At 32.5% G+C, this 27,814-nt stretch overlaps 1 protein-coding gene across 6 annotated transcripts in view; it reads right to left on the reverse strand.

Moving 5' to 3' along the window:
• The window catches only part of Mindy3 (MINDY lysine 48 deubiquitinase 3), an 86,168-nt gene that overhangs the window by 54,213 nt on the left and 4,141 nt on the right, over positions 1-27,814 (reverse strand). For 2 of the 6 annotated variants that reach the window (XM_026408119.2, XM_077802545.1), the window contains exons 2-8: positions 20,614-20,693; positions 16,817-16,877; positions 15,010-15,183; positions 11,917-11,968; positions 10,922-11,036; positions 7,590-7,663; positions 6,459-6,538 (exon numbers count right to left, since the gene is read on the reverse strand). In XM_026408119.2, coding sequence (XP_026263904.1) covers positions 6,459-6,538; positions 7,590-7,663; positions 10,922-11,036; positions 11,917-11,968; positions 15,010-15,183; positions 16,817-16,877; positions 20,614-20,693 — 636 coding nt within the window. Of the gene's footprint in view, positions 1-6,458; positions 6,539-7,589; positions 7,664-10,921; positions 11,037-11,916; positions 11,969-15,009; positions 15,184-16,816; positions 16,878-20,613; positions 20,694-27,814 lie in introns of those variants that run through there. The other 4 variants (XM_026408120.2, XM_026408121.2, XM_026408122.2 and 1 more) reach the window with 4 other exon arrangements.

A 27,814-nucleotide genomic window follows, 5' to 3' on the forward strand; every position in this document is an offset into this window, starting at 1 on the left:
GGTGATTGACTTTGGGAAAATTACTAAAGTATTTTGGCTTTAGTTTTCTTAACTACACTGAGGTTTAAAGTATAATATCCAAAACATACTGCTTAACATACTGAAGTACACAAATACTAGCTGCTCTGTTTTCCCTCTTTGCTGTATCTTCTGTCATTATATTACCCCTCATCTGACTAGGCTATATGCTATAGCTTTCAATTTGTGAATCCATTCTAGTATATCCTACAGATTTTAGTTATACATGAGAGTACATTATATTTTGACATATTTATACAAACATGGAGTAAATATTATTATAGATAGGATCCCAGTCTTGTGATTGTACACAATTGTGGAGGTTCACTGTGGTGTGTTCATATATGTACGCATGAATGTTATGTCAGATTCATTTCACTGTCTTTCCTATTCCTGTCCCCCTCCCTTTCCTTCATTCCTCTTTGTCTAATCCAATTAACTTCTATTCTTCCTCTTGCCCCCTTGTTGTGTGTTAGCATCTATATATCAGAGAGAACCTATGACCTTTGGTTTTTTGGGATTGCTTATTTCACTTAGCACAATAGTCTGAAGGTCCATCCATTTACCGGAAAATGTCATAGTCATTCTTCTTTATGGCTGAGTAATATTCAGTGATGTATACATACCACAATTCTTTATCCATTCACCTGTTAAAGGACACCTAGCTATTGTGAATCAAACTGTTATAAATGTCAAAATGGCTGCATCACTGCAGTGTGCTAATTTTAAGTCCTTTGGGTATATATCAAGGAATGGGATAACTGGGTCATATAGTGGTTCCATTCCAAGGTTTCTGAGGAATCATCATGCTGCTTTCCAGAGAACTTTCACCCAGTTGCAGTTCCAACAGCAAGGTATGAGTGTACCTTTTCCCCCACACCCTCGCCAACATTTATTGTTACTTGTACTTTTGATAATTGCCTTTCTAACTAGAGTGAGATGAAATCTCAGTATAATTTTAATTTGCATTTCTCTAACTGCTAGAGATGTTGAATATTTTTTCATATATTTGTTGACTGATCCTATTTCTTCTTCCATGAAATGTGCCTGTTCAGTTCCTTTGCCCAGTTATTGATTGGGTTATTTGTCTTTTTAGTGTTAAGTTCTTTATATATCCTAGAGATTAATGCTTGAGATGCAGGGGTCAAAGATCTTCTCCATTCTGTAGGCTATCTCTTCACACTCTTGTTTCCTTTGCTGTCAAGAAACTTTTTAGTTTGATACCATCCCATTTATTGATACTTCATTTTATTTCTAGTTCTTTAGGAGTCTTCTTGGAAATTGGTTCCTACGCTGACATGATGGAGGGTTAGGCCTACATATTCTTCTAGTAGGTGCAGAGTTTCTGGTCTAATGCCTAGGTCTTCATCCACTTTGAGTTGATTTTTGTGCAGGGTAGTAGACAGTGATTAAAATTTATTCTGCTACATATGAATTTCCAGTTTTCCCAGCACCATTTGCTGAAAAGACTATCTTTCTTCCAATGTATGTTTATGGCACCTTTTTCTAGTATGAGATAAATATTTATGTGGGTGTGTCTGTCTTCTATTTTGTACTACTGGTCTTCATGTCTGTTTTGGTGGCAGTACCATGCTGTTTTGTTACTAGCTCTGTAGTATAATTTAAGGTCTGGTACTATGACACATCCTGCTTTACTTTTTTCACTAAGGGTTGTTTTGGCTATTCGGAGGCTCTTATTTTTCCAAATGAATTTCATAACTGCCTTTTCTATTTCTATGAAGGATATCATTGGAATGTCAATAGGAATTGTGTTACATCTGTATAGTATCTGTAGTAGTAAGATTAATTCTGCCTGTCCAAGAACACAGGAGATCTTTTCATCCTCTAAAGGTGGTTTTCAATTTCTTTCTTTACTGGTCTGTAGTTTTCATTGTAGGTCTTTCACCTCTTTTGTTAGATTGATTCCCAGGTTTTTTTTGAGGCTATTGTGAATGATATAGTTTTCCTAATTTCTCTTTCCATTGATTCATCATTGGTGCAACTGATTTAAAATTGTTAATTTTATATCCTGCTACTTGGCTGAATTTGTTTATAAGTTCTAGAAGTTTTCTAATAGAGTATTTGGATCGTTTAAATATAGGATCATGTCAGCAAACAGAGATAGTTTGAGTGATGAAAGAGGGTATCTTTATCTTGTTCATTTTTAGCGGGAATGCTTTCAGTTTTTTTTCCCATTCAAAATGATGTTGATCTTGGATTTAATGTACATAGCTTTACAACGTTGAGGTATGCTGCTACTATCCTAGTTTTTCTAGTGTTTTGAACACAAATGGATGCTGTAATTGGTCAAATGCTTTTGTAGCATCTATTGAGATAATCCAGTGAATCTTGTCTCAGGTTAAGGGTTTTGATTTCTCTGTTCAATACTTTCAATGACTTCTTCTAATACTTGTCAACAAAGGCTTAGACTTTATAGCTTTCTAGAAATTCTATGTTCTTACCCTATCCTAGGTTGATAATCCTGCCTCTTACTAGTCTAATTCACTTTTTCCTCAAACCTGGATGCATATCAAAAATCATCTAAGATAAATTTTAAATTATATGCCCATGGCCTACCATCTAGAGATTCTAATATAATTGTTTCGTGTTGGACTCTGAGTTACCATATATTTTTATTTTTGGTACTGGGGATTGAGCCCATGGTCATTCAACCATTGAGCCACACATCTCCAGCCCTTTTTTAATATTTGTATCACTGAGTTGCTTAGGGCCTCGCTAAATTGCTGAGGCTGGTTTTGAATTTGCAATTCTCCTGCCTCAGCCTCCCAATCTGCTAGGATTATAGGCATGCAGCACCATGCCCAATATCATATATTTTTACGCTCCCCAAATGATGATGTGTAGTTAGAATTAAAAAACACACTACTGTATTCTAACTGCTCTGCCTCCTCATTCCTAAATATAACTGCACTTTCTCCCAAATGCCTTTCTGCTCATTCTGTATGGCTATTAAAATGTTCACTCCTGAAGTCTACTTTCCCACAAGCTAAATCCATAAAATTTCTCCTTCTGAATGTCTGTGGTACTTAATTTCAAAATGCTTCATTTGACCTTATTCCACAGTTACTTGCTTACATGTTCTAGTCTCCCTAGGACAAGGTGTATAAGCATTTAAGGGAAAATAGGTTTTTCTATTAGCCAGTGTAGACATTTGGAAATCTGATCCGAACTTTTACAACCCTTTGAGGAAGATATTACTTTCATATTATATGAAAAAAGAACTAAAGCCAACAGAAGTAATGTGACTTGTCTAAGCATTTTAAAGTAGTAACTCTAATTTTTCCTATAGTACATATCTCCAACCATGTTATCAGGAAACAAATCCAATAAATGCCAAATGAATGTATTGATTTTGATCTTAAGTTCAGTTAACTGAACTTCAAGTCAATATTCCTAATGATTAAGGGAAAAATGTAAAAAATATACTCTTCCTATTTTCTTTTCCAAAATATTTCAGTTATTGCTGAACTTTGATTTTTTAATTTTATTTTTATTATTTATTTATTTATTTATTTAAATAAATGACAGCAGAATGCATTACAATTCTATTACAAGTATACAGCACAATTTTTCATATCTGGTTGTATATAAAGTATGTTGATACCAATTTGTGTCTTCATACATGTACTTTGAATAATGATGACCATCACATTCCACCATCATTGCTAATCCCTTGTCCTCTCCCTTTCCCTCCCACCCCTCAGCCCTATCTATAATTCATCTATTCCTCACATGCTCCCCTCCCTACCCATCTATGAGTCAGCCTCCTTAAATCACAGAAAACATTCAGCATTTTTTTGGAATTGGCTAGCTTCACTTAGCATTACCTTCTCCAGTGCCATCCATTTACCTACAAATGCCATGAATTTATTCTCTTTTATTGCTGAGTAATATTCCATTGTGTATATATGTCATTTTTTTTATTCATTCATCCACTGAAGGGCATCCAGGTTGGCTCCACAGTTTAGATATTGTGAATTGTGCTGCTATAAATATTGATGTGGCTGTGTCCCTGTATTATGCTATTTTGAGTATAGTCTTTTGAGTATAGACCAAGGAAAGTGAGAGCTGAGCCAAATGGTGGTTCCATTCCCAGATTTCCAAGGAATCTCCATACTGCTTTCCATATTGGCTGCACCAATTTGCAGTCCCACCAGCAATGTATGAGTGTACCTTTTCCCACACATCCTCGCCAACACTTATTGTTGTTTGTCTTCATAATAGCTGCCATTCTGACTGAAGTGAGATGATATCTTAGAGTAGTTTTGATATGCATTGCTCTAATTGCTAGAAATGATGAACATTTTTTCATATATTTGTGGATTGATTGTATATCCTTTTCTGAGAAGTGTCTGTTCAGGTCCTTGGCCCATTTGTTGATTGGGTTGTTAGTTTTTTGGTGCTTAGCTTTTTGAGTTCTTTATATACCCTAGAGATTAATGCTCTATCTGGTATGAGGGGTAAAATTTACTCTAGGCTGTAGGCTCTCTGTTCACCTCACAGATTGTTTCTCTTGCTGAGAAGAAACTTTTTAGTTTGTTTCCATCCCATTTATTGATTCTTGGTTTTAATTCTTGCACTATAGGAGTTTTATTAAGGAAGTTGGGGCCTAATCCTACATGATGAAGATTAGGGCCTACTTTTTCTTCTATTAGATACAGAGTCTCTGGTTTAATACTTAAAAGTACTCACAGCAAGACAGAAGCCTTGAATGGCAATATTTTAAGAATCAGAAAAGGATGAATCTGCATATATCAAGAAACAAAACTTATATAATTAACAAACTTATTCTGTAAAGCAAGAAGAAAGTAGGGATGAGCTGAAGCCAATATGAGAGGCAGAGAGAGAACAAAGAAACCTGCCTATATAATCAAGAGAGACTGATAGACCTTTAATAGGCAGGATGAAATGCTTTCAGCTATATGTCAGAATAAAGCTCTAAGAAGAGGATAAGCTTAATTACAGATAACAGAGCAACAAAATGACTATTTTCCCCCCATGAATTTCACTCCTTATGCTGTGACACTTGCTAAAAATTAGCAAAACTAGGCTCTCATTCTAACCTTACCTCTAGGTGAATAATTTTGCGGTAATTGTTACGGTTTATATATTAGGTGCCCCCAAAAGCACATGTGTGACAATGAAAGAGGGTTTAGAGGTAAAATTATTAGGTTATGAGTCCTAACCCAATCAGTACATGAACTTCTTAATAAGGATTAACTTGGCGGTAACTGTGGGCAGATGAGGTATGTCTGGAAGGTGGGTCACTTGAGTGTGCCTTTAGGATATGTATTTATCCTTGGTGAGAAGAGAGCTCTCTCTAGAGCTCAGCTTCCTGGTAGGATGCTCTGAGCCACTTTCCTCCATCATACTCTTCCATAATGATATTCTGCCTTGACTCAGGCCCAGAGCAATGGAATCAGCCCTCTATAAATTGAAAGTTCTGAACTGTGAGACCCCAAAATAAACTTTTCCTCCTTAAAATTGTTCTTGAAAGGTCTTTTGGTCATAGCAACTAAAAAAATGACTAAAATGGAAATGAAGTTAGTTCTCAAGTTCTTAAGTTTCTGAAAAAGAAAAATAACTGGATTCCATTACAGTTTTTAAAATTCTGACATTCCACAAATTTTACTTTTCTTAACACTGTATACTTTCATGTTTCTGTTAACTATACATATTTCTAAAATTTGAGAAAAACTCAAATTTAAGAATCATTTAAATGGGAACAAAAAGTAGTAACTTATTTTCTCAATCATAACATTTGCTTTGCTGTTTGATGAGTTTTATGTAATTACAAATTAGAAAAAAACTGTATAATAAATTTGCCTGTGAATTAAAGGAACAATCTGGCTTCACGTCCTACTCTAAACATTTCAATAAGAGGCAAACAGTAGTTATTTAATATAAGGTGAATGGGTAAATTAAAAAATTTATTCTGAACAGTAATAAAATGAAATTTGCCCAGCATTTTAAAGGAAATTATGCTTATTAAAAGTAATAGGAAAACCCACTAGGCTCTTCAGGTAAATATTTCAGATCACTATAACCTGTAATTTTCCTCCATTTTAAGCAACAATAGCAATATGTCTCCAAATAAATCTGTTCTATCTGTATAGAGTTGTTATTTTTTTCAAGAAGTTAGTCCTACAATCCCAATATCACACTAGAGAATATAAAAGGCCTGAGTGGTTCAACAGCCCGACAAAAGCCATACTTGATTGGAAGTGAACCCCAATATTGCTTGGCTCTGAATTTATATCCTTGATGACATGGTGTCTTGGCAACTGTAGAGGATTCTTCTATCAGAAAGCACTTACCTTAACTTCTAAATCATGTGCAGCCACTGCATAGATGAATAATAATCAACTGTGTTCTACTGAAGTATTAATAATAAAGCAAACACAAACAAATATACTTACGCATTCCTGAGCATTCTCTATCACCATCCCATACGTTAGAAACAGCATGTCCCGTCAGTAGGAGGTTAATTAAACTTTGGCTATTAATAAGAATTAAAAGGCAATTAAAATATGAATAAACCTAGTCTGCAAGTCAAGTAATTCCTACGGTAAGGGATAAAGTAATTTTTTACATGAAATCATATTAAGAAATAACAAATAGAGGGAGTATATTTTCCATTTTATATAATTAGTCTTGTTAAATGCATTGCTACAATGGTAACTATGATTCTATATAATCATATGAATTCAACAACTTTTAAGATATCATATTTAAATGAATAAAAATGATAGATAATTAACTATCATCTTTAAAAATAGGTAATTATTAATGTGTTTTGTCTTTGATCGAAGATATGTGAATTTAACCTCTGAGGCAGAATGGTCTAAAAAGAAGGATTCATGTATTAGGTAAATTAACTATCAGCTGGGTGTGATAGTACACACCTGTAATCCCAGCAATTTGGGAGGCTGAGGCAGGAAGACTGCAAATTCAAGGCCAGCTTGGGCAGGCAACTTAGCAAGATCTTCATCAACTTAGACTCTGAATAGGAAAATAAAAAGGACTAGGGATATAGCTCAAAGGTAAAGTATCTCTGGGTTCGTTCCCCAGTACAAAAAAAAGAAAGAAAGAAAGAAAGAAAAAGCAGATGATCTATCAATGTTCTATTAATTTTGTTAAAAATGGGCTATAAAAAAACCTTGAGAGGAAGGTGGCCTCAGAGGAAATGGGATTTTTTTTTTTCCTCCCAAGCAAGAAACCATTTTCAATAGGTAAGGATGTTGTTTCAAATTCAAAATAGTAAATTCTATCTTTTAAAAAAATTTCATAAATGAAACAAAGCAGAATTTGTTTAAAATACCTCTTATTATCTTAAAAACTTGACACAATGCATTGTCAACCGGAAGTTAACATCTAATCCATAAAGCAATGCAGGAAAGAAAGCAATGCAGAAAGCCCAAGACTGCTCAAACCCACAGACTCCATGCTGTCAACACTACTGACAGAAATTCATCTGCCTCGCTTACATTTTACCTTAAGTTCCTAAAAACTAAAGTTCTCAAAGGAGATCAGAGAGTTTGGTTAATTACCTGCCATGTCCATATACAGGATCTATTAAAGGTTCACTTGCATCTTCAATTTCGTTTTTTATATTTTCAATGCCCTAAAAAAAACCAAGAATTCACAGAATTAATTTAAAAACAAAAATGGAAATTACGGTAGTTTAAAAAATGACCAGTTTATAACTTTAATAAAATACATTTACATAATCTTTCTTTCAAAGAATTACCCAGCTTTGAAATGGGGGTACATTTGAGATAACTATAAGCAGTAGTTCCTCAAAACATTTTCTTTCATGGGCTCTACATAAAGAACACTAATAGACTCATAGATAATAAATCCATTGTTCATTAGAGAGGATACAGAGAACATTTAACTTTCAAGAAGAAGAAAAAGTTTATTTAATACAAAAGTTAATATTTACTTTAGGCTAAATTAAATTAAAACCTAGTATACCCACTAAAACAACTCATTTTATTTTAGGTCATTAAAAAACTTATCAGTACTAAACAAATCCACATATTATTTTCAACAGATATAAATTAAATATACAAAAGATGTAACTGGCACATAAAAAAATGAAAAGTTTATTTCTGATCAGGCTTTTCCCCAAATATTGGCAATTCAAATGTATAGCAACAAAATAAAATGTAAATTAGGAGGACACAAAGTTTATTTTCTTGAAAATCAGTTTCCTTATACTTAATCTCCCCAAAGGACACCCAAATTGCAAAAGTTCTAGATGGGGCATGAGTACAAGATCTAGGTATTTTAACCTCACCAACTCCAAAATGACACAGATTAACTGACACATATTGTGCTATTCACCTAATTTTAACCACTGATACATACTATCACATTATTGGTTGTAAAAATTACATAAATGACTAATCAAAAATCAGAACATTTAATGATTGTGTAAACATTGTAGGGAAACAAAAGTTTGTATGATCTTGCACTTGCCATCCTTGTAAACACAAAGCAAGTTATGATAAAGTCAAAATAAATAACAGGAACAAGGGGCACAGTCACTGGGGTGGAAGGAGGTATCATTTCAAAGAGTAGCTCAAAAAACAAATAGCATGATAACTTATTGGCTGTAAAAGGTGAGAGAGAGGAAGCACCCAAATTTTTCAGATATATATATCTGAAAAATGAGAACCATGTACTATCAAGCAGGAACCAATCATCTTAGACATCACCATTAGTGCCATTTCTAACAACTACCCAATTCCCAAGTGCTTTTGGTTATTTCATTTATATTCAGTAAGTCAAATAAATATTTGGTTTATTTCTATTATTCATCTCTAAATATATTCTCTTTCTTTTTCACTCTATGGTCATTGTCCTGGTTTAGGCTTCACCTGTTCCAATACCCACTTTTCTGGTTACCTTTATTCTAGACTTTTATTCATACAACAAATCTTTTCATTAAACTTATTCCAATTTAAGGGTTCTTTTATCAATAAAAAGATTTTGTTATTTTCTTCAATTTTTTTTCTTCTGCCAATTTTGAGCAGATGAAACCTGAAGTATTTTTTGAATGATATACAAGGACCTTCATATTTGGAGACTTCTTTATGTAAGTATTCAGTCTCATCTTTCACATTAGCTATATAGCATATTATGCTGGAATAATGCTGAGTATTTATAGTTTCCAAAAACTTATGTTGTCTCAAACCTTATGCTTTGAGACTTGCTGCTCCCACTGCTTGGAAATTATTACAGCTTTTCCTTACACAAAACTTTTATTCATTCATAAAATTCCTACATCCATCAGTGATCCCTACTATAAAATGTGGGCCCATTATTCAACTTGATAAACTTGAGCATATCTTCTATTTTCTTACCACTCTTTGCACATGCAATTAAACACCAAACCCATTGCCATAATGAAAATGATTGTTTTTTAAAATTTTTGGTTTTAATTACTTATACATGACAGTAGAATGCATTTATGTACTTTGATATATCATACCTGGATGGGATATAACTTCTCATTTTTCTGAGTGTACATGTTGCAGAATCATATTGGTCATGTAGTCATAAATATACATATAGTTATAATGTCTGTCTCATTATATTATCTTTCCTATCCCCACATTCCCTTCCCTCCCCTCTCCTCCCCTCACTTTCGTCTGCCTAATCTAAGATAATGTTATTCTTCCCTAGTGCCGGTCGCCTTATTGTGAATTAGCATCCGCATATTAGAGAAAATATTTGGCCTTTGGTTTTGTGGGATTGGCTTATTTTGCTTAGCATGATCTTCTCCAACTCCAACTATTTACTGGCAAATGCCATAATTTCACTTTTCTTTAAAGCTGAGTAATATTCTGTTGAGTATATATACCACATATTCTTTATCCATGCATCTACTGAGGGACACCTAGGTTGCTTCTATAGTCTAGCTATTGTGAATTGAGCTGCTATAAACATTGACATTAGTGAGTATGCTGATTTTTAAGTTCTTTAGGTATAAACCAAGGAGTGAGATAGCTGGGTTAGATGGCAATTCCATTCCCAGTTTTCTGAGGAATCTCCATACTACTTTCCATAGTGGTTGCACCAATTTTCAGTCCCAGAAAATAATTATTTACATGTAATTTTTTACAACATTGAATAGAGCCATTAAAAATATCTCACACTATAAGCACAAGTCCCAGCATAAAGTCAATGCTCAATAAACATTTTTCAAATGAAAAAAAAATGATTTCAGGCATTGTATATCTAGTAGCATATTCAACTGAGACTAACAAGTGACTGGAAATATAAAACTGGCATTTGAGGAAAAAAGGTAGGATTAGAAGTATACATATTAGAATGAAACACATAAAGCTAAGCTAAGAGAGTGAGATATTCACAAAATAAAAAGCATACTGAATCCAGAGAATGAAATATAGGGAATATCAAAATTCAGAAGGAAAGAAGAAAATACCTAAGAAAGAAAGAAGCTATCGAAGAAAATAACAACGGCAACAACAAAAAGAATTGTGAGACATAAGAAGAAAACTAGCACAATGATTGATAAGTTAAGAAAAAAAGTGGGAGTCCCAGAAGGGGATAAGGGGTCAATGCCAAAAACTGTTAAGATCAAAGAAAGCAAAATTCATAAGAACTGACACTATTTCATAAAGATTATCATTGCTAACTTCTGCAGTACAGAAAAGCAGAGGTGAAAGTTTGAAAGTGGTTAAGTAACAAGTGAATGGAGAGAAAATATGAGTTAATTTCTTATTATCAGCCTAAGTGATTTTTATTTTGAGATTTAGAAGCACCAGAAGCAGGCAAAAAATTACTTATCACAGCAGGATAAACAGTACTAAACTAATAAAGGGCAGAAGAAACATCTTCTTAAACAAACCTTTGTCAGTAACACAGAATACAGAAAAAGCAATACTCCAAATTTGTTTCCCCACATTGAATACTGGTCCAAGACAGCATCTTTTAATTCTGATAAACTTCTGAATGATCTTTTTCTGGGGGGGGAAAAATAATTAAGTATTAGTAACATAATGAGATCTACTACATTCACAAGTGGGAAAAATTTAAATTGTTTTATACATTAAAACATACATATAAATAGGAGATTTTTGTAAGTATTTGAACTTTCAAATACAAGTTTAGCTATTAAAAACAAATTTTATTTCTGCCAACTCCCACTATATACAGTATATACCATTAAAACAAACCATCTACTTGGTAGGGGACCCTCTTCATCTTTTAGGTGAAATGCCTGGCATCAATAAAATTCTTTAATATACATTTTGGTTTTTTTAGAAAATAGAGTGGCTCCCTTTAAAGAAGTGTTTAATAATGATGAAAATTTTATCTCTTAACGCCTGAAAATTATTTAACAATTATGTCAATGCTAAAACTATTGTATGCATTTGTGGCTTCTTTTCTAAGAAATTAATTCCCAATGCCACCTATAATTCTATCAACATAGCCATCCTTACCTTTTATTTTGTAACAAAATTTTAAACACTTTAATGAAATAGGCATTTTGAATATTAAAGAAAAATTCTGGTACACAGGCAATAATTCTAGTGTTATCCACTAAAAAATTTTATATTAATTCAAGTCAAAAAAACATTAGGCTAACATATTTTTTTCATTGTAATGATGAAAAAGCTTTTAATTTTTTTAAGTGTGCTTGGATAGCTAATTCAGGACTTAAAATAATTAAATATACACATAAATTATATTTTTTAGGTAAAAAAATCCTTAAGCAAGGGATTTTAAATTTGTGTTTAAGTAGTACAGTGCTATATCAATCTAAGAATCCACAGTATGAACAGACTTAGAATGGCAATGTGTCCACAAAGTAAGTATTTTAAATGTTCCAATGTTACTTACTGAATTAATGCATGAAATCGCTCAAAGCCAAGCTCTTCGACAGCCAAGGCAGCTATACATAAAAGACACTTTTCAGCACTACACATGGCAAATAAATGACACAAGATACACACAGCAGGCTGTAAATACTTTCAAGCAATTAAAAAAAATTCCCTATTTCTTTTATTCCCTTAAGATTCTGTTTAGTGTCTACTATAACATGAATTTATATTTCAATGTCTTAGTTACAATGGTTATAACTAAAATGGATATAATACTGAGAATGTAGAAGGGTAAATAACAAACATTTATTTTCAATTCAGTTACACTAGGACATTTTATAAAAAAGGAGAAACTGATGACAATCAGTGCTTCATACACCATTGTCATGTGCCCTTCACTTTCAAATTATCTTTCAGCTTATGGTTCCAAGTAAAATCATCAGCTTCCTCCTTTATAATATAAGATCTCTAAGTTTAATGCTTCATTATTAAAGAAAAGTTTATAAAAAGGCATAGCATTGAAATTACACAGGTTCAACAACAGCTTTAAGTTTGTTTCTGTATTTAAATTTGTGTAATTGTTGAGAAGTTTTCAGTAACATAGATTATACTATTAATATAGCACAAGTATAAATTTAAAATATCCAAGAAATCAAAGAAAGAATTTTAATCAAAGGTGATGCTTAAGTGCTTTCCAAGTGCCAAGTCTGACCTCCTTTAATCATTATATGGACCCTCTGTTCTCCATTTTACAGAAGAGGAACATGAGGTACAGAGAAGACTTCTCTCAAGAACATACAGCTGAGATTTAAACTCAGTCTTGGCTCCTGGAAGATAAAGTCTTTCAAAATATCTGAATACAATGACTAGTTTTTCACAATGAACAATTTTAGAATTTTATAAAGTGAATCTTAATAGCTTAAAATATACATTCTTGTGAATTTGGGAAATTGATTCATTATGAGTTCAAAATTTTAAAAATTTCCTGACAATTTAAAAATATCACATTATGCTAGCTTTACAAAGCACAGTTTTAATTTTCAAATGTTTCAAGTAATTTTTAAAAAATCTTTAGAAGGCCAAATGGATTAATTTAAATAATCTTTAGGTTTATATGGGAAACAAACTGAAATTGAACCCAAGTATTCACTACTGCAAACAAGTGTGCATTACCAACAAGCCAAAAATATACACACCACATAAGCCAATGAAATTAATGTTTGTATAGAATGTAATATTAATGAAGGGGAAAACACTTCACATTTGCAATTTTAGGATAAATTAAAAAATCTTGACTACTTTTTCCAAAGGGCTTGATTATCACAATAATTTTACTACGCATACTATTCAAGTGGACATAAAGATAGTAATTTAGAGAAAAAAGGCAAGCAAAATAAAAAGCTTAGCAGGCAGGGATGGTGAAAAATAAAACACAAGAAGAAGAGAACTGGGAATAAAGAACAGGTAAAAATAGATTGTTATATGGAATAAAAATTTTAATTTAAATTCAGTTCATTATCTAAAGTAAGCTCTCAGATTTTCAGTTAACAAAACAGTTCAAATGTATACAAAATTTAAAATGGAGTTCAGATATGGTTTTATGTCATGTCAACTTAATGAGGCACAAAGCAAACTGGAAAATTATTGTAGCCTGTCTTTTGAAGGGGAATTCAATATGATAATGCCCACTTAAATTAGTTACTAAAGTAGCAAACCCCGTGCATGATAAGGGCATATAATCAGGGAAGTTTAACCTATCACTATAGGACGCATAGCAGAATCCATGGTGAGCACACAGCATATTTTTAAGATCCTATTTAAAAATATCACATTATAAAGTGCTTTAACAGTTTCTCATATAATTATAGACTGACTTTAAGTACATTTTCCTTAAAATGCCTTTTAAATAGTTTAATTATTCTCCTCTCAAATTTTTAATATCCTAACTGGAACTATTAAACATGCTTACATGCAACCTGGTGAAAGGTAGAAAATATTTCAAAACCAACATTAATTGATATGTTTTACTATAATCCTTGTGAATATTTTCAACTTGTCTTCAAATGTCATTATCAGCTGTAAAAATATTAAGTTCTGTTGGAAAGGCCCAAAAAAGAGACATCACTCAACTGTCTAAATTTTAAAAATTATTCCTTGCAAATGTACTATTAGAATTTCCCAGGTTTAAGTCATTTTAATTGCACAGGTGAGAGAAAGAAGACAATGACAACACATGGACATTTCAGTCCAGAAGGCAAAGGTGCCTTACAACTAATCCTATATGGAAGGTAAGATGTCTCTAGAAGCAATTGAAATTTACTTTCTAAAAATAAAGCATCAAATTTTATTAAATAAGTTCTATAGAGATGACAGTAAATGGAATGCATTACATGTAAAATAAGTCACTTATCCATTAGAAGCATTTATCAAAAATCACCTATTAGTTTATTCCTCAATTGCGAATCAGAAAAGCAACTCTTATGTAATCTAGTTTCCATACAAGAGAAGAATCCATCCATTACAGTTTTTAGGTCAATCACATAAAAATTTTTAAAAGCTAAACGCCACAGAATACATAATTTGTAGGAAAAAGAATAGCTGTATGAAAAACTTTAGAAATAATTAAAATTACCTTAAAATAATCCACATATATAACAATGACCAAAAAGTTTGGGAGCGAAAAAACAGCATGTAATTAAGAAAAAATATTCCCATCTTTGCTCTAGAAAGCAGCTAAAGAAAAGAAATGTACTGATATCAAATGTCTCCTTTACTTTCAATGCTTAAAGAATAACATAAAGGCATCTGAAATTAAAGTATACAGATTTTTGTTCTTTTAACTTTCTTAATAAGAGTTCTGAAGCTCAAGGGAGATTGCTGTCAAGCAGAAGTTATCCATAACTTTAAAAGATTATTATGAGATAATTTTTTTGCAAAAATATATCTACTAGTAGTTAAAATCAAAAGGTAAATAGAAAATATTAAGATTTATTAATTAAGCTTTGATTAGAAAAGATGTTATGAAATTTAAAAAATATTTTCTTCAAAAAGTTCAAGTTTCATTAAAACAAAAGCATAAGAAGTTATTTCAGGAAATAAAAATGTATCTTACAAGAATGTTCCACTTGGCAACTAGACTCTGCAGGACTCCCAGAAATACTAGCAGTTTCCTCAGTTGTCCTTCCTCTTAACCATGAAACCAAGCAGTATGATCCAGAGTTGTCACAACAAGCACTTTCTAAAATATCACATAAGGTATGACAAAGAAGTTCCTTCTGCTCGTCCTCTAAAAATAATCAAAGTATAAGTTATAATAGCTTTTTCAGAAAAAAAATCCCATGATGAACAACAATATTAAAAATGTTTTGATTTAATAATGAAAATCAAATATTTTAAGAATGTGGAAAACCCAAGAATAACAGATGGTAAATTATTCTATGGTGTGCTTCAGGATCAAAACATCATCACTTTACATACTATCATTGACAGAAAAAGTCCTGAAAAATGCAGAATTAAACATTATGAAAAATAATATGCCACTTGGAATAATCTGATTCTGATCATGCTTCTGAAGCCACAAATGTAGCATTTAACCTGAGGTTTCCTCTACTGCAGAACCAAGCACAACCATCAAGGCCTGTTGAGACCTCTATTTTTATCCTTTCTTCTGAATTTTAATGTCTTATCATCCTATCCCACAGGAATAAGAAAAATGAGGTAACACATTGTCAGCAAATATAAGACCACAATTCATTACTTTAGCAGAGGCCACTGTGGTTATGCTTTATAATACATAAGTTACTAACACTATATTGTAGTGATTTGAGTATTAGAACACACAGACCATTTCTCTCTGAACCTTAGCCAACCCTGCCTTTCTCAAGCTGTGTTACTTTTCAGAAGTAGTACAATTTTCTGAAACTTTCCAATAAAGGGGATAAGCTGTATACATATTCAATGACCCAGGAGCTTTCTGTTTCTCCTAATGAATTAAACTGTCTTTAAACACAGGAACTGTGTCATCTACTTTATAATTATTGAAGCCTTTCTGACCTTTATGACAATGCTTTACAAGTTTGTATCAAAGTGAACATATTTTGGTACAAGAAGTACAAATTTTATTAATAAAAATTTATTAATGAAAATATCTCTTAAATAGGTTTACTAAAATTTTGCATTTCAGAAATCAAAGTATATGTGTATATAAGTATGACAACTTAACACTTAAATTCAAAATCATTAGTACAGTCTATGGTCATGGTTTGGAATGGAAGCTGTTATGTCCTTACATACAAAACTTCGATCATAATATATCCTACCTTCTCCAGATGTTATTGTGAGGTTCACATGAAATTGTGTAAATGAAGGAAAGATCTTTATAAACTGTCAAGTGGAATGCAAATGTTTGTTATTATCAGGTAGTACTATAGATCTGATTTAATCATATTGCAGATGCTATTAGAGCCCCATTTGCAATTCAACTGAGAATTATTTGCAATATTTGCATTGTGTAAGGCATTATACCAAAAGATGCGGGGATGCAAATATAATTCTGAGCTGTCGATTAGAGCTAAATAAGACAAAATATAAAGGCCACAATGATCTTTATTTATGGTATACTATCATCACAAAGTTCTAGGAAATGTATGTTTTAGCAAGAGGCCAAAGGTTTTTCTCTGTCATACTACCCTGTCTCATATCTCTTAGTTATTAGGAAAATCAAATTTGGAAATAAATAGCTTAAAATTTGGAGTTGCTATTCATGAAACATTATAAAAAATAAACCTCAGGAAAAAATCCCACTGATAATTTACTTTTTAAGATATATAATTTTAATTAAAATATTGATGATGAATGTTGCATAGATCTTTTTTTAAAATAGAGGATGGAATAAAAGTTTTAAAAGATGGCTGTTATACCTGAGCAATCCCGCCAAGATGACTTCTCAGAAGAAAACAGGAGCTTCTTCAAAAGAAATGCCTTTATACAATTAAAGCATGAATTAGAATGCATTATAAACATACCTCTTATCATTTTATTTTTAAAATGGGAAAAACTAAATTGCCTCTCCTTCTGATCTTTTGAATAGTTCTGTAAAAATTTCAAGTGATTCCCCTTCACATTCAACAGTAAGTGCACGGTTATTTACTAGGAATACACTACTATGAATTTGATTCTAGATATACATTCCTCTCCAATACATATTTTCTCCTATGAAGAATAGACTCAAATAATAGACACATAATTAGAAATTACAAAATTTCTGTTCCATTTACTAAGTGAGGGCCCTACAAAACCAGGAACAAGTCTACATTTCCCTTAGATTCTTTGGGATAAAAGAAATCTAAGCACAAAATGGTCCTGTTATCTCTGTCTGATCTGTGATAAAAGAAATACCACTATTAGAGTTATCAATTAATCATAAAGAGCTCTCCTAACTTCTGGGTTTAACTCAAAAAGCTATAAGATTTGAAAGCAAATTCAATAAGTCAACTGAATTGGTTAGTTTACAGAAAGCATCTGAGTGCAGTAAAGATTTTCCCTCTCATAGTTCACCTAACTTGCTTAAAATGAATCTATTGAATTTGAATCTGTAAAGGGCAGATCCCTTTAGAGATACTATGACGATTCTCACTTACATGTGTTTGAAAGCATTAGAAAAACAGTTTGAAGACTGCTTTTAGTTAGACAAACTAGATTTGAATCCTGGTTCTCTTACTTTACTAAAAATAATGGTGTACAATCTTTAGAACGTTGCAGTGAGGACTCTAGGAGAAAATTTATGTAATACTCTCAGCACAGTACCTGGCAGCTAATGAGCTGCTGATTGAAAGACAATTAACAATAAAACTAATATTCAATAGCATTCACATAGCAATAAAACCTACAGATACTACAATCAAGTTTTTCTGAATTTTCCCAAAATGACAACCACCATAAAATGGATTAATATAACTACATTACAAAATTTTGGAAGTGAGGTGAAGACATCCACTAATACAACCACTATTGCCACTGTGATGCACACAGTATTTCTTTATGGTCTTTTTCCCACACTTGTTTTTACAAGTGAGAATCATAATGGGCACATTGTTTTCTATTTTTCCATAGAAATTCATAAATATAATCTAAGTAGTACTTAAGTCTATCAAGCTGCCAAAATTTACTTCAAATCATTTTACATTAGGTTGTTGCAATTTTTTGATACTATAAATATGATCTTATTCTTGAATTCAGCTTTTTCCTTATGATTATTACTTTAACAAAGATTCACAGAAGGTACAACTACTAAAAAAAATCTGATTATGATTCCAATTACAGTGTAAAATTTCTTCCCAAAAATCAAAGTTCAAATTTGTGTTAAATTTGTACCAGCTGGCAGTGCCTGAGTATGCTAGCTAGCATCATCCTACCTGCATATGCACTGGCAATTATAATTTCATATAATATTTAAAAGTAGGTAATAGGCTCTAGTTACAATTTAATTTTCATTCTTTGGATTCTCAGCAGGGTTTTTTTTTTTCTTTTGGTGGGGTTTTATTTATTTATTTATTTATTAGTCCAGTATCATCCTACCTGCTACAACTACATATTTATGTCCATTTCAGCACTGAGGTCTTCTATGTTTTTCTAACCAATTTTTACAAGTTCTTCCCATTAGACAATATCCCCTTATTGCTAATGGTCACTGCAAATATTTTTCTGAGCTTAAAGTAATCCTTCTGTTAAAGTACTGACAATATATTATTTTTTGGTTATTCTATGATTAAACAATTCAAAGTATATTTGGTATATAGTATCAGATCTAAACTAATTTTCCCCCTCAAATTGCTAACAAGTCATATTGATGGCATATATATGAAATTTCATTTTATTTCACCATTGATGTTTAGTTCCTTTTTTAAAATCATGGTATGTAATAAACTCAATAAACTGACAAATGAGGTAAGATTTATGATGAAGTTGTAGATTTGGTGCTGTTATCATGGTATTACTATGGTGCTAGAAAAACTAGTATCATATTCTAAATTTTATAGTCTAACTTAATATCTAGACTTACTCATTTATGTCAAACTCTTTTTTTAATATTTAGTTGCCAATGGACCTTTATTTAATTTATTTGTATGTGGCGCTTAGAATCAAAACTAGTGCCTCACACATGCTAAGCAAGTGCTCTACCACCAAGCCACAATCGCAACCCCATCTGTCATTACTCCTAATGATTTAGTTTTGGTGTTTACATTGAAACACTAATAAAAAAAAGTTATATTATTGATTGAAAAGATTTGTGTGCTTCTTAAACTAAATCATGACCTCAAAAGTAGAGTGTATTTTCACATACTACACATACATGGAGTAACAACTTTCCATTTTTGTAGTTGTACATCAGAATTTTTAACATTACAGTTACCCTTGTTACATAAAATCATCCCACTTATAAAAAGAACTACCATCTGGATATATACTGAATTTTAAACTCCTGTGCATTTCTCCACATTCATAAACTTTTGCTAAAAATTTAAGGGTAGCATTACTGATCAAGAGGGGCTATGTTCATAAAATCTAATTTATATACAGACTATAAAAGCATCTCCAAATTCAGGCCCGGTAAGATTCTTACTAGTGACCAAAATATGCTTCACTCACTCAATACAACAGCTATAATCACTAACTTATGGTTGAATTCCTTTTAAAGTATTCAGTTAATTCTGACATAAGAGTCAGACAATCACATCTTTCTTAATTTATAACTTTACTAATTCAACTCTACAGTCAACTTCACTCTTTAAAGAAATAATGAGCTATAAGGACACATTTTGGAATTCATCATGAGGGAATTTTTTTTTCCTTTTTAGAAATACATTTTGTATTTAATAATGTAAAATTATATGAAATATAATGTTTGAGATAAAAACTTACTTTGCAGCTGACAGTTCAGGAATATATTCTTTATACCCAGTGAGTAGTAAATATATCACATTAAATATATATTTTTAAAACATGGTTAAAAATGTAAGCAATAAATTAGAGCTTCTTTTTTAACAATTCCAAAGTTGCAGTACTTTTCAGATATTGTAAACATTACCAGTAAACTGAAAATTCTTTAACAATGTTAGAATTTATAACAAATCAGTCTTTCAAATTAAAAAACATTCATATTTAAAATCAATGACATTTATATAAGCCCTATGGTGCAAAGACAATTTCTGAAACTGTTTGAAATCAGATGCCATGTTTATTTAGAAAGGCCAAAGCTATAGCCTAAGTAGTATGTAATGCCAACATATGAATACTTTAAGTTTTAGGCCATGAAAATATTAACATATCTTCAACTTTTTCAGAAAATAATTTTTATACAAAGAACAAATGAAAACAGTATAATTACTGATTATTTCTATGTAAGGCATAAAATGTTATTATTCAATAGGTTCTTTATATCATAAAAGTGTCAAGATCAATGATTCCTAAGTTTTTGAAAGTTGGGGAAGTCCTATTATTTTTCCTTGAAAGCAGAGAAGAAGCTACTTCTGTACACCATGCTCACCATGTTCTGAATTCATTTTTATTTCGGATATTTATAGAAATCTGTATGAGCAAAATAATTAACTGACCATGTCTCGTAATTATATAGAGTACAGACATTAGAAAACAAAATGCCAAATATGAAACGTTTGAATATGTCCCTCTAAGGAGTTGGTAAAGTAGTCTATGTTACCTGAACCGGTGCAATAACAGCACAGGGGCCACCTTCAAACTGTTCTAATGCAGATCCCTCTGATTCACTAAACACAAACCCTAAAAATGAAAGCAAGTAGCAAAGATTAAAAATGTAATTCAAAAAGCAGCTAAACGAATTTTTCATGTACTTTGTTTAAAGAACAATCACTTATCAGAACAGCAAATACCTACATGTTATCTGGTACGTTACTTCTTCACTTTTGGGTGGATCAAAAAGCCCTTTGAAAAAAGCTATGCAATCAATGTTAGCCCTCCCAAATACACACAAGTGAATGTACACACATGTGTGCACACACATAATTTTGCACCTAGAGACCACTCTAGAAAGATGAAGTGTGCAACTGAGTAAAAGAACACTAAATTTAAGTTTTAAAAATTTATTTGTTCTTTTTAGTTATACATGACAGTAGAATCCATTGTGATATAATAATACAAGTATCAAATATATCTTATTCTACTTAGGATTCTGTTATTGTGGATGGTCATGATGGTAGGATTCACTGTGATGTTTCCATATATGTACATTGGAAAATTATATCTGATTCATTCCACTGTCTTTCCTTTCCTATCTTTACTACTTTCCTGCCTTTCCCATTGTCTCATCTACTGAACTTCTATTCTTTCCCTCACCCCTATTCACTTACTGTAGGTTAGCTTTTCACATACCAGAAAACATTTGACCTTTGGCTTTTTGGGACTGGCTTCTTTCACTAAGCATGATAGTCTCTAGCTCTACCCATTTACTGGCAAATGTCATAAAGTCACTAAATCTGACTTTAGTTTTTTGTTTATTTTGTTATGTTGGGGAAGAAACCTAAGCACATGTTCTACCAGTGACCTACATCTTTAGCCCCTGATTTTTAAATTATTTAATTTATTCTAAGGAAGACTAGACAGTGTATTGAATTCCGACAGAATTTTTAGGACTCCTTCCAAACATATCTTTTTTTTATTTCAATCTATTTCACATTCTGTAAATTAATAATGGCATCATAGACGATAAATGTGATTATATTAGTTCTATCTTAATGTAAACATTATCCTACCTGCACTGATTCGTAGTGACTACAGAAGTTCTTCAGAGGCCCCTGAGCCAAAAGTCTGAAAACTCCAGTTATTTTCTAAATAACTTGGAGGAAAGCATTTCAATTCCCTAGGCCTGTTTTTATTCTTAAAATTCCACATGCTAGGAATCTATCAAAGTTCATTACTGATTACAACTCGGTCATTCACCCACCATGTATTTAATGAACATCAGATATTACACCAATCCTCTAGGATATATTCATAAATGTTACAATCATTAGTCTTGCAAAAACAACAATCTAGAGAAGACAGACACGCAAATAGAAGATTACTAAAAGGAATAAGTTAATGTTGTAACAAGAGAATGAAGAAAGTGCCTTGGCTAAAGAATGATACAATATATTCTGCCTGAATCAAGTCATAAAAGATAAGTTTGAGAATGATCTTGAATAAGACTCTGGTGGGGGAAAAAGGATAGGCAAATGAAATTCAGTTAAAAATATTATTTATTAAAAGAAAAAGCATTGTAAAAGCTGGGAAATTTTATGAATCATAGGGAAATTTAATGTAGCTAAAGGGTAGGATGGGGTAGGCTGGAGGAGAGGGCAAATGGGAGGAGCTGAAGACGACAAGAGGTTTGAACTGCAAAGGACCAAACCAGTATTCGACCAGGCAAGACCTTCCAGTAGTCGCATGATCACTCAATGTTTTTCACGTTTGCTGAAGAACCAGAACGGGATAAGGTTGTTTCAAGAGCCCTAATAAAAGCAAGAGCCCTAATAAAAGCCAACCTAATAAAAGCAACATTCATGTGGAGAAGAAAAACTATTTTAGACAATATTTGGGGCAAAATTAAGATTTGGTTGATGTGTGAGATAATTAAAATTAAGTTTTGATTAGTATGTGTAAGTGGAGCAAAGCCTTGGTATAGAAGAAATTAGAACTATCTCTGAGGTTTTTAGTTTAAGATGGTGATAACAATTCAAACAAGACATATTCATTCCTTTCTACCTTCTCTCTTTCTTCAGTCTCTCTTCTAAGCAGCATTTAAATGTGTATCTCACATTTTACAAACGCCTTTAAGATTCTACCAAAAACTCCAGCCAACACTTCCTCATTTTTGTTCTCTCAAAGCTCCCCAACTAAATATAGTATCTCACTTGTCTTATCTCACACGTTATTCAACTCACACCAATCTGGTTTTTAACCTATGATTATACCAAAGGCATTCTCACCCAAGTTCATCAATGTGACCAATACAGGCTATTTTCCAAATCTTACTTAACCTCTCAGAGAATCACCTCAAATGCTTACTAGAACTTCTGAAAAATCATTGTTCTTTGAATTTTGGTCCCTCTTGTTCCATGTTTTCTTTTTTCTATTTCTTCTCAGTCTCTCAGATCAGCTCTTTTTAACTGTGGAAGGCCCCCAGGTGCAAGCATTAGGATCTCTGCTCTTTTTCCTATACATTCTACCTGGGCTATTTCATCTATTCCCTGCATTTCCATTACCGCGAGTAACCAGGTAGTCCCCAAACATAGCCTGGTTTAGAACTCCAGACACAGAGTCTAAATTATATGGTCGTGTATACTGGCTTCTGCCCATCTCTCCTCCTTCACCCCAGACAGTTCTCCCTCTTTAGACTCCAGATATGCTGGGCTTCTTTCAGGTCTTCAAATATTCCATTTTTCACCCTCTGTAAATGATGTTACTTGCCTTGAGACACGTGCTAACCTTTCCTCTAAAAAATTCTGATTTCTTTTAGGCTTCATCCTTTGGTTCAGGGATCCAGAATAATCTCAAGCATGTACATTTCAACTGCCATAATTTCTTACCTAAAATACTGTTAAAATTTTTCAAATAGATCTTCCACTTCCTCTCTATCTCCTTAAATCACATCTATTCCATCTATTCACCAGAGTTGCCAGAATACTTTAGAAATGAAAATTAGATTTTGTCACAATCTGCTTAAAACATTTCAATGACTTCTCAATCCAATTAGAATAAAATGCAAACTCCTTTTAATAGTTTAAAGACTCAGGATGATCTACCAATCCAACCAGCCCTCAATTCACTCTTTCATTCTCTGCAATGACCTTCAATCCTTAGAACATCCCAAGGTCTTTTTCTGGGGCTTCTACGCTGCTTGCTGTTCTCTCTGCAGGAAATGCTCTTTCCCCTACTCTCTTCTCTAAATCATTCTTATTCTTCAGGACCTAAGTTAACTCCTCAAAGAAATATTTCCTATCTAAGCAGTCTCTCTTATCATCCTCCAGCACAACGATCATTTACTGTAATCTGAAATTATATTGTTTATTTATTCACTGTCCACCTTACCTTACAGGTATTTTGACCATTTTATTGAACACTATTTATCCACAGTATGATATATTGCCATTACTCAACTAATGCTTGCTGAAGTTTTCAAAAGGAAGATAATGGGGTGGGGACATTGTTTCTATGAAGACCACATTCAGTTTCAAAAAATGTGAGACCTTTTAGCAACATTTAGAAGTAGTCTCGAGCTCAGAACAGAAGTTAGGATTAGAAAGAGCAATTACAATCTTTTAAAACATGTCAGTTAAAGTGAATGAGCACACACACAAAGGTAATGAAGTTGGAAACATTAAAGAAGTGATCAAGGGCTGAGTCAGCAATGTAGATTGACAGATTAGAAAAATAAGGGTAAGAGAAAAACACGACAGGTTCTGGGAAGGAAAAAATCAGAAGCAAAGAGTAGTCAACTGTTATAAATGCTGCCAAATAAAGATAACCTCCTGGATTAAACCTTTCACTGTGGAGGGGGAGACTTGCAGTGCTGGAGAGAATAGCCAAACTTTAAAGGATTGAAGTGTGATTCAAATTAGAAGGAAAAATAGTGAAAATAAGCTATTTGTTGAAAAAAAATTGGCACAAGATAAAAAGGATGATCCATTGAAGGGTGGTTGGATAAAGAATTACTATTTTTGTAGACTGAGGGTATGTGTTATAAAAAAGGCAGGGAGGCACGAATGAATATGATTTATATGGGCAAAAGCAAGTCTAAAGACTGCAATTCTTAAAAGAGCTGAAAAAAAGTATAATTTGGTAGTTGTGGACTAAAGACAGATTCTCAAATATGGTTCACAGATCCTCTGGAAGTGATGCTTTCAGGGGGCTCCCTAGAGGTTAAAATAGTTCCTGTAATATAATATTAAGACATTATTTATCCTTTTAACTTTGTTGACATTTACAGTAATGGTACAAAAGCGAAGTGGGTTAAACTGCTTGTTCATTAGCATATATCAAGGCAGTGCTGTCAAATTGTACTAGTAATTTTGTAGTAGCAAATACAACCATATACATAGTCAAATTAACTTAAGAATGCCCTGAAATAGTAAAAACAGCTAACTTTTTAAAATCAGGCCCTTAATGCAATCTCTTTAGTATTATGTGTGACAAAATGGAAACTATCCATAAAGCAATTCTGCTATCTACAAAGTCTGATGGTTTAGAGTTACCTCAAGGAAAAGTACATGTGTAATTTTTAGAATTGCAAACTAACTTTGCTACTTTCTTAAATGAGTGCTGGTTTCAGGATTTCTGTTGCTATTGTTGTTTGTGTGTGTGTATGTGTGTGTGTGTGTGTGTGTGTGTGTGTGTTTAGTTTGAAGAACCAGCAATAAAATACAATTACTCAGACTTAGGTTTCTGATACTTTCTCATAAATAAATTAAGTTAGCGTGGCAAATTAAGGAAAATAATTGGCAGTATTATTGTCAGAAAATTTCAAGTTTTCAGGCAATACCTGGGAAACTATCTATAAGTGTGAATCTGACAGTTTCTCAAAGCTTAAAGAATTCTCTGATGAGTGGTGATATTGTGAAGTAAATACATTCAAAAGGTTGTCATAACCAATAGACCAATAATTTCCAAATGAATCCATTGGTACAAATTAGTGCACAGGCAAGAGATCCAGTGAAAGTACAAGACAATCAATGGATTTCAATTTAACTGAGTAGGAAAAGTTCATTGTTGCAGTTTCAGATTCCAGATTGCAAACAATTTCAAAGACTATTGCATGTTCAGTTTTGGTGTGGTATCAAATAATATCAATGGTTATTATAAAAGGCCAATACATAACTTGTTCAATTACAAATCTATGTGAAGCTGAGTTTTCTGCATAACTTCAATGAAAACAACAAATTGGGACAGACTGAACTGGGACAGCGAATGTGAGAATGCAGTCATACAGCAAGCTGGACACTGGAGAGATTTTTTAAAATGCAAAAAATAATCAGGGGCTTATTAATTTTGCATTATTTATATTGAAGCCCTCAATATTTTTTGAGTGAGCTCAAAAAATTTGAAAGTTGCTAGCTTACAGATGAATTTCAGAAGGCTTCTAATTTAAACATGGGCAAAGAAGTGAACAGATGTTAATTATTGAAAAGTGAGGGAAATGAGAAGGGTAGAGAATTGAGAGAAATGTTTTCTGAAAAGCTAACAAGGATAAAGAACTAAGTAGTAGCAAGGACTCAACTTGAACTTAATTACATTTGTATTAATGCTGGACAATTTTTTCCAGCAATACACAGTTGACTGAGAGTTAGATAAGAAGATAAATGCAGAAGGGGAAATTGGTAAAGAGATGGGAAAATTTAGCAAGGCCAAGTGTAACTAAGGGTGCTAGTTACTGCATTAAGAAAATAAAATTCAAGGTGCAACTTAGAAACAAGAGGTGAAATCAACAGGCCTTTGTTGTTTGCCCAATGGGAATAAGGAAAGGACCTCTGGTGTTGTACATCTTAAGTGCAGACAAAACAAACAGGCTCTGCTCAACTTTCTGTGTATGTATGTGAATTATTAAAGGACTCTAACCTTCCTTAAAACTCTTAATAATATAATGCAATTTTCAGGATCCATGGGTGGAGCTGATAGTTCCAACTACATTGTAATGAATCACTTTCGTACTTTGGCTATTAAAACACCAAGGAGAGAATTCTAGGTAGATATGCTTTATATAAATTCAGTTTAATTCCAGTATGTATATTTGAGTGTATTAATTGATAATTAAATAAATTTTCAAAAACTGTAAATGCTATTAAAGCCAAAATTGAAATGAAGTTAGCTAAATAGAAATTAAATATTTTATCCTTCAACAAGACTATTTCAAGTAGGCTTTTAAAAGATTTTGAGTTTGAACTTCCTAGGACACTGAGCTACTTTTCTTGTCAAGGGTTTTCATACTGACATTATATCCTAGTTTTAAAAGGAATTAACATATTACAAACTGTCTTTTTTTTCTGATGAGATCTGAAATGACCCATTTAACCACTGATTATAATATGCAATTTTATATCACAATATTATAAACCACAGAAAAGTCTGTTCTTTATAATTAAACCTAAGCCATGAACCTCTGCAGTTTTTCAGTCTCAGGTTCATGACTTATTATACATTATACATTACTCAAAACAGTTGACAACTGCGTGGCCTCTATAATTCTCGCATTCCATGTAAACATGACTGTAGAAATACTTTTTGGACTACTACAAGCTTAGATGATCTTGTTTAAGTCATATATCTGAATTGGACCTACTTTTCTTATCAAAAAATATGAAGGCAACTATACTTGTCTTCTATTATCTTTCAAGGTTGTAAGGGTTAAATAAATTTTCAAAAACTGAAAAGCATAATGTAGAAATATGATGCTATGAGACACTTCAAAGTCTTTTAATAAAAAAGAATACGTTGGGCTGGGGATGTGGCTCAAGCGGTAGCGCGCTCGCCTGGCATGCGTGCGGCCCGGGTTCGATCCTTAGCACCACATACCAACAAAGATGCTGTGTCCGCCAATAACTAAAAAATAAATATTAAAAATTCTCTCTCTCTCTCTCTTTAAAAAAAAAAAAAAAGAATACGTTAGGGGCCAGGGCTATAGCTCAGTGGCAGAGTGCTTGTCTAGCATGTGTGAAGCACTGGATTGGATCCTTAGCATCACAGAAAAAATAAAAAACAAACAAATAAAGGCATGCTGTCTATCTACAACCACACAGAAAAAAATTTTAAAATAATACACTATGTGTTAAAACTATCAAGGAATTAATTTTGTCATATGTGCTTATAAATTAATTTTAAAAATCTGTTAGATGAAATATGACTTAGGTGTA

Source organism: Urocitellus parryii, chromosome 9 (genome assembly GCF_045843805.1).
Source record: "Urocitellus parryii isolate mUroPar1 chromosome 9, mUroPar1.hap1, whole genome shotgun sequence".
Taxonomy (NCBI): Eukaryota; Metazoa; Chordata; class Mammalia; order Rodentia; family Sciuridae; genus Urocitellus; species Urocitellus parryii.